Source organism: Triticum aestivum, chromosome 2A (genome assembly GCF_018294505.1).
Source record: "Triticum aestivum cultivar Chinese Spring chromosome 2A, IWGSC CS RefSeq v2.1, whole genome shotgun sequence".
NCBI lineage: Eukaryota > Viridiplantae > Streptophyta > Magnoliopsida > Poales > Poaceae > Triticum > Triticum aestivum.
This window is the reverse complement of record NC_057797.1, coordinates 383,504,523-383,512,547: the sequence shown is the minus strand read 5'-3', so window position 1 is coordinate 383,512,547 and position 8,025 is coordinate 383,504,523. Positions and strand designations below refer to the sequence as shown.

Sequence of the window (8,025 nt, the reverse complement as noted above, 5' to 3'; positions counted from 1 at the left end):
CCACTGTATTCTCCTCGCGCCCTCACACAATGCGAGATGCCATGATTCCACTAGTGGCGCACTTGAAGGCGGCAACCGGACCTTTACAAACAAGGTTGGGGCGCTCTCGACAACCGAATTGGAGGCTCCCAACAACACCACAAAGCTTCGCCACAATGGAATGTGGCTCCCATGTGACCTCAATCGTCTAGGGTGCTCAAACACTAAGAGGAATCAAATTTCTCTTGGTGGAAGTGTAGATCTAGGCCTTCTCAAGCAATTCCTAGAGAATTAACAAGTTTGATTGGCTAGGGAGAGAGGTCGGGCAAGAATGATCTTTGGAGCAACAATTGAGCTTGGAGAAGGAAGAGGTAGTCAACTTAGAGAAAGAAGACTCCTTTTTATAGTGGAAGAAGGAATCCAACCATTATGCTCCCACAGCCCGTGCATAAGCGGTAGTACCGCTCGGGTGAGCGGTACATCCGTTGGCACAGAAGTATTGGCCGCATAATTCAACCTGAGCAAGTCAGGGGAGCGATAGTGCTGCAGGAGCAGTACTACCACGCCCTCCAGTGGTACTACCGCATGGAGTTAAGCTATAGCCGATACCAGCGGTAGTAGGTTTGGGCAGGGCAGTAGTACCGCAAGGAGTGGTACTGCCGCCCTACTTACGCTCGTGGAACAGAACCATTCCAGAACAGAAAAATAAGCGGTACACGCCGCGGTACTAGCCAGCGGTAGTTCCACTGGAGCGGTACTACAATGGCTAGCGGCAGTACTTCCGCTTAACTTATAGGTGTCTCGTAAACTCGCGGTAGTTGAGAGCTAGTTAGCCCCGTAGTAAAACATGAGAGGTACTACCGTGGCGAACTGCCACTCCACTACCGCCCGTTTATAGAACCAATAAATTAGGCAGAAGTGGGAGCCATACTGCACAACGGCAGTATCGCTGCAGCGGTACTATCGTTGCACAGAGCGGTACTACCGCTTAGTCTTTTTTAGCAAGGTTTAAACACAAGGAAGGACAAGATCAATTGTCGGGAAAGAACGAGGGTGCAGAGATAGTGTACGTGTTGATTCCACCCAAACCTTTCCAAAGCGGACCCCCTCTTAATAGTACGGCGTTCCTACGACTCAAGTCCACCAAAAAAGAAACGCAAGAAAACACCATCTTTATCAATATCCAGAGGGGTTCCAATCGTCTTGTGCCATAAGATAGATTATCTGAAATTCTCAATGCACACTATTAGTTCGCAAATGCATTGTCACCAATCACCAAAACCACTAAGGGAGAAATATGCCCTAACACCTTGGCTAAACACAAACTCGAGACATAGGGCCAGCCTTGTATCAACAATAGGGTCCGCACTTCACTTGACCAATTGGGTGGTCAATTGAGTTATGCTTCTTCTCGAACATGTTGCTATTGTGTTCCTTTCAAACTGAACAAGATAACGATGCAGTTCATCTTCTTCTTCTTGATGGATGGCAGGACGATGCACAATTCCTCATCGATGACCACCATTCATAGAAGGAGGAACCAATGGCAGGAGAAATTGTTGAAAGACCAACCCAATTAAGGTCTAAGTCTCAAATGATGTTGGAAATAGAACAGATCATAAACTCGTTTTGTTCTTCTAACAGAGTGCACGCCATTCGATCTTCGAGCAAAGCTTTTATCAGCCCTGCAGTGGCAGCACACGTAGGGAACTGGTGCTCTCACACACCCTCACCATCGGACCCAATTCGGTTGTATAATGCCTAACTGAACACTTAGGTGGCATGCGAGTGGGTCATACTAGGACAGGCCTCTTTGGTTCAACAATTCTCAAAGGAAAGAATATTCTTTGATAAGTAGAGTTTTTAGTGATTCAATAAATGTATCAACCCTTTTAAAAGATAAATCACAACAAGATAATACAATCAGCAAAATATTTACACCTACCTCTACATAATAAGATATACACATCATACATATCACACTTATTACATCCAAATGAAGGCATAAAGCAATCTCAAAGGAAGGACAAAACAACATAAGGTGAGAGTGGGCCGATACGAAGACTACATCATCATCCATCACGGGTAAACACCATTTTGACTATCCGCTCCACATGGATTCATGTCGCTATAGCCGATCCGCATTGCTCCCCTCACTGAAGAATTATCACAACGTGAGTACATGGATAAAACACAAGATAAAAGAGACTAGAAATTTGAGCGACTTTTCTTTTGGTGTAGATTTGACATGAAAACCACACAGAAGGATACATCAAGCCGACCTTGTTTTTGGTTGTTCACGAGAATTGAGTAGCGGGTTCTCATGAAGCCCATCCAATCCAAATCTGAATAGATACCCCCCTCCCTTGTGTTATGATCCTCCACCTCATACATATGCTCACTTACAATTCAATCCTTTTTGTACTTCACTTTCATCGAAACATGCCTTTACACATTGTTTCCATGATTCTAATCTTTTTTTTGCATACCAGGGTCGAAGCCTTGAACTGGCACAATGACCCTACTAGTAGTCGACTAGTGGCCGACAACTAACAGCATTTTCATTAGTCAACTGTTTTTGGATCCAGACATCCACACACATTGGTAATTTGTTGTTATATATCAAATGATGCCCGCCTAGGGTTTGGTAGTGTATATACTGTGTGTCGCCTTGTGTTCTAAGAAAAATTGTTATTTCTTCAGCTTTCCAATTTGGATGATATTGTTGAATAGGATAAGATTAACAAATAATTGGTAGACATGTTTAATCAAGATTCTTTCTTCTCACAATGAGCGCAACCCCCTCCCCCTCCACAAAAAAAGAGAGGTTGAAAACACCAGCACATCATTATTATGCACATTTCCATTTTTATTAAAGTTAATGCAAAGCAGTGATGCCAAATACTACATCGAGAAGCATTAACGTGCGCACAATGTGCGCCCTCTCACAATGTACACGTCGGACTAGGTACGGGACAAAAAAGTTCGATTCGTTGAGAAGCAAGAGAGAGAGAGATTGGCCAGCTCCCAGCCCCCCGTCCCCATAGGCAAGCCTCCTCTCTCTCTCCTCTCTCGTGAGCCCTCTCTCCCCCGCGACTCCTCGCCGCCGCCGCCGCCACGGCCACTCGCGCCGGCCGATTCCGTCGAGTCCGACAGCGGGTGGCAGACTGAAGACCTTCCCTCGCTCTGCTCCTTCCTCCCATCCCTCCAGATCCGGCCTCCCGCGCTCGCTGCCGACCCTCAGCCATGGCTAGGGTTACGGGCGCGGCGTCCCCTTCGTCGCCGGCGAGGCTTTGGCGGCCTGCGGTGGCTCGTCCCGCCCACGTGTGGCTCCGCCTCATGGACGTTCCTCTTCAGCGGCGTCGCCGGACTAGCTCCACGCGCGGGTTCGCCAAGGTGAGTGCGATGCTGATGAGAGACGGCATCCGAGGACATCATCACGCTCAACTCGAGCTGCTCCCCCACCGTCCCGCAGCCCGCTGCTGCTCCCACCCCCCGCCCCCTCTCCTCTCCCGTCGCCGGGAAATGGCTACACCACCAGCTCCGCCGCCTCAACGTCCTCGACCACCAGGTGCCTTCCCAGACCCGCGGTCTATCTATCCCCCGTTCTGCTCGATTGTGCGGATTTTTTTTCCAATGTCGATTTGGAGATGAGCTAGCAGTTTTCGATACGATCAAATTTGCTGGACTAGCCTTGTGGAGTTTTTTTTTCCGTAGTCGGTGGATTCGTCGAGAAAATTAAGCCTTTTCGTGTATCAGCTTTGATGTTTCTGTATAACAGGTTAACCAAAACTTTGCAAGTTGATGCTCTCAGGGTAGGACTCCGAAGTCTGACAAGCACTTCCGCTTCAACCAGAGTCACCTACAGCAATAGGTGCTCCAATGCATATTCGACTTGTTGTGCTACAGAGCCAGTGCTCCAATGCATATTCGACTTGTTGTGCTACAAAGCCAGAAGCGCTACCAGTGGAAACACCCTCATCGGATATGCTTGTTGATTCCTTCGGGAGGTTCCACAACTACTTGAGGATCTCCTTGACTGAACGCTGTAACTTGAGATGTCAATACTGCATGCTTGCCTTAGTCTAGAGACATTAAATATTAGTTTGAACACATTGGTTCCTGCAAATTCGGAGGCAAAGAAAGTCCACTGAAGAAGCTCTCTGTAACTGCTATTTAGTCTTCAAACACACATGCCTATTATATCATGGAGGACTATTTTAGTGAGCATTGTTAAATAGTAGTATATGGAAGATGTGGCTTCAACTGTCCGAAATTTCCACTTTGAGCTCACAAGTAGTTATTTCTGTAAGCCATTGTTCTTGTTCTCTTTCTTTTGTTTAGCCCTTTTCTGAACTGGCATAGGTTTCGTTGGCAACCTTCCCCTACACCACAACCTATGTTCCATAAGCAAGTTTATTTATACTGCCCAAAATTTACTAATATGGGTTGGATCATGCATTTGCAACTTATAGTGTTTGTTCTTTTTATTGTGCTATTAACTCAGCACCTTACAAAAGTTGTGTCTTTGAAATAATGGTCAAACTGCTCTCTGCAGTCCTATCATTAATTATGATTTTGAAGCAAAACTATCAGTATCTAATTCTAACAGTATGATAGCACCCTGGTTATATTTGTAGGTTTTTAGGCTGGGCGCATATATGTCATATTTTTCATCAATAAAATAGCTTATAATATGTAACTACAAAAGACGAGTAAAACCTGTTCACTGGAACCATAGAAAAGCTATTCCTTTTACGTTTGGTGAGCACAAAACATACATAAAGATTTTGAATCTGCATTTATTGAACTCTCTACAGGCCTACTGCATTCGGATTTATTGTTCCGTACTGGAAGTGCCTGAAGAGCTTGAATCGTCCATTTTGTATTAGAATGAGATTTAAGATTCAGTACAGGAGTCAAGATGTTAATGAGAGGTCTGTCTCATTCTACTCAACTGAAATTTTGTTTTGTACAATATCTACTGAGTTTACTTCCTGTTTTGTAGGCGATCTAGAATGATTACAGGTATTAATGAAGTAGACCCCATTAGGTGGATTGGTTCAAAATGGAAAAGCCTGCTGGTAGGTATTCCGATCGTTTGTATTAAGCATTTATGTTCTTAGCAATTCAGAACACTATTATCTTTGGATTTCCTTGCAGTATTCTAGAAACATGTATTTTCTTTCGGACCTTTTATGTTGTCTGACCATGAATTTGGCTTAAAATGCTCCTGGTGAGGCTTCAAAGTGACACAGTGTGCCAAGGCCCACCGTCACATTCAGGTTCATTCACCCTGAAATTTATTTAGAGCAACTTGCCTATCCATCTTACATCCTTACAAAAAAGTGTGTTCCCATGGAGCCTGAAATGCACTTTTGTAGATTTTAACTTTTGGGTAGGGGTACTTTTTTAAACATAGCATGGTTATGAAAATGTCTAATTAGAAAAATGAATTGATATGAGGAGTTATGTCCTAATTTGCTCTAGATGTAGATCACTGAAGATGCATTAAGAGTTGTACCTTCTTATCAAGCATGAATTTATAGTCGGACGGTTCACTGGTTATCTGTGAACTGAAATGATGCCCTCTTGTTCAGGTAAGATGGGATGATGGCTCAGACTGTAACAGCCAAAATAAACCATCTCCATGGGAGATCGAGATAGTTGGTGGCTCAGTCTCCATTGCCCAGTCTGTCAAAATCCAGTTCTAAACTAGCTAAACTGTGCCCTCGGGGCAATTTAGACGTCTCAAACTAAAGCAACTCGAGTTGCGGTGGTGGTCCGCAACTCCATCACCGTCTTCCTCGGCAGGAGCATCCGCCGCTGCTGCTCGCCGTCTGTCCACGGCACCGGTGTTGGTCTCCTTCTCACCTTCCGTGCTCTCTTCCCATCCCGCCTCCCACTGCCGCCACCACTGCTCGAGGTACTCACATCAGCATTTAGAAAAGTTAGAGCTATAACTCATTTTGTGATCATGAGGGATATGCATATCAGGATGCCCTGTGGATTTGGATTTTTCACAATCGGTACACAGTAAAGTACTTTTGGATTGGCCGGGCGGTGAGCTGCAGTGCCGCTAGCTCGTCGACGACGGCTACGATGCCATCTGTGGCGTCCCTTGGTTCTTTCTCCTCGACATCGACCTTCTTGACGGTATGGTCTTCCTCCTCTTCCCCTCCCTTAATTTCTATGGTTTTTAAGTTGGTTCAGTAGTTGATTCACGGTCCATGAGTTTGGATAAAACGACAGGCGGCGGCAGAAAGAGCCGTTCCACGACGAATCTCTGGTACAATGGCTCCTTCCTCGGTTTCCCCGGTTCTGGATTCAAGTTCCTAATAAATGGATACTGTTTTTTCTTGATTGTGACTTTTGGAATTTTTTATTTGATAGATGAGAGGGCAAGCAAAAGGTGATCAATCAATGGAGACGAAGTATTTGTCAAATTGCTTGCAAGGGTGGTGAGAATTTATTGGTCGTCATTTGTCTAGTGTCATAATCTTAGAGCCTTTTCTGATTCTCTAGAATGTTGGAACAGTCTTGTTGTTTCAGTTTACATTTGGATGGTCATGGTCTGTGCAGATGAAGTTCTTTTGGATTAATTTTTCCACCCTAACAGTTCCTTCCCTGTTATATCTCAGGCTGTACGATCTCTGCAGATTGCCGCTTCTTTGTTCTGCCGGTGGAGGTTCAGTGTATCATTGCAAGTTCCTTACACCGGCAAATTCAGTATTTTTGTATTTTTTGGACGCACGCCTGTTCTTCGACTATAAAACAGCAGAGATTTCTTTTTTTCTCGAGTCTAATCATTTTTTGATGCATTGCAGCTTTGCTATCAAACTCTCAAAAAGGAAAAAGCAACTTTATTCTAATTTTTGGAGATCCTTCATGTAGAGTCACTACCTCGACAGAGACAAATATGCAATCGAGAATATATTCGATGGGTTTTCACTCCTCAGGCAAAGCTTGGAGGATATTTTTACTGGTTCAACGTTTGCTTTATTGCTTTCTTACCTTTCGTTCTTCAAGACAATATTTTCCTAGCAGTGCTCGATAACTTTAAATCCATCTTTTTGTTCTTTGCATTATCACAAAACAGTGTTGTTCTACCTTTTTGTTTTTGAATTTTGATTGATCATGAGCAACGACAATGCAACCTACAAGTAACTATTATGTTTTCTCCAGTCCTCTGTCCATATTCTATTAATTGGTGACTTATCTATACGTAGTTAATACACTCGGTTGTAGTTTTATATCATGTTTCCTTTAGGTTTGTACGTAGGATGTTCCTTTTATTTTTTAGACTCTAATGTTCCTGATGACTACATACATCTTGCTGTTTTGGAAACTGCTTCTTGGGAATAATGTTGGATCTTTCCTGAGATGGTTTACTATATTAATCCCTTGAAATCATTAGGCCAGTAATAAAGGTTGCATTTCATCACATTGAGGTAACATTCTAATTTGTGCTATCTCAGGTTCAGAAGGTTGGTGAAACCCGAAGGTCACGGGATCAACACCTCTTGGTGCAAACAACCTTTCACTTATGATATTTGTATTCTGTTGAAACTGCAAAATATCATTCCAGGGTTGAATGCCTAAATGTTGATATCTGCATGCTTCTAAATTTACATCGTGAATCATATTTATGCTGCTACGTTTTTCCCAAGATTTGTATTATTTCGTCCAAAGCGTGATAATGTGCACTACATTTGTATTGCTCTATCGTATTTTTACATTTGCATCTGTCATTGCTTTCATAATCTGTATTTTGACATATACGACACATCTCACAAAACTAATCAGAAGATGTGCATTCCCACCTGGCACCGCCCATCTACCTCTCAAGAGGCCCGCAATAGCGGGCCCCAAGCACTAGTTAATGAGCAGAGTACAAGGCATGGACAACTATAGCGGGATCACTCAAGATATGAAATAAACATCAACGACTAAGCCGACTCCTTTCGCAACAACGTCTTCAAGAAAGAATAAACACCCTCGCACTCCCGTCGCCACGTCCGATCGGAGATGGCCAAGACAAAGACT

General features: G+C 43.8%; 1 protein-coding gene across 10 annotated transcripts; it reads left to right on the top strand.

Moving 5' to 3' along the window:
- The first annotated feature begins 2,982 nt into the window (after positions 1–2,982).
- LOC123188741 (auxin response factor 3) lies at positions 2,983–7,725 on the top strand. Of its 10 annotated transcripts, XM_044600975.1 has the most exons (6): positions 2,983–3,375; positions 3,889–3,989; positions 4,800–4,916; positions 4,988–5,063; positions 5,580–5,905; positions 5,977–7,725. In XM_044600975.1, exons 1-5 carry the CDS (start codon positions 3,226–3,228, stop codon positions 5,691–5,693), a joined length of 558 nt encoding a protein of 185 aa, XP_044456910.1. In that variant the 5' UTR covers positions 2,983–3,225; the 3' UTR covers positions 5,694–5,905; positions 5,977–7,725. The 10 variants fall into 10 exon arrangements, 1 of the variants encoding a protein (XP_044456910.1); XR_006495152.1 differs by lacking the exon at positions 3,889–3,989 and having other exon boundaries at positions 2,983–3,550; XR_006495151.1 differs by lacking the exon at positions 2,983–3,375 and having other exon boundaries at positions 3,557–4,916; positions 4,988–5,905; positions 5,977–6,135; positions 6,232–6,268; positions 6,373–7,725.
- The last annotated feature ends 300 nt before the right edge of the window (positions 7,726–8,025 follow it).

Excerpts from the sequence above, each read along its gene's own strand:
- LOC123188741 (XM_044600975.1), top strand. The coding sequence starts at position 3,226 with ATGGCTAGGGTTACGGGCGCGGCGTCCCCTTCGTCGCCGGCGAGGCTT. Across the intron at positions 3,376-3,888 it reads CCACGCGCGGGTTCGCCAAG|AGCCAGTGCTCCAATGCATA; the intron begins GTGAGTGCGATG and ends GTTGTGCTACAG. Across the intron at positions 5,064-5,579 it reads CAAAATGGAAAAGCCTGCTG|GTAAGATGGGATGATGGCTC; the intron begins GTAGGTATTCCG and ends CCTCTTGTTCAG.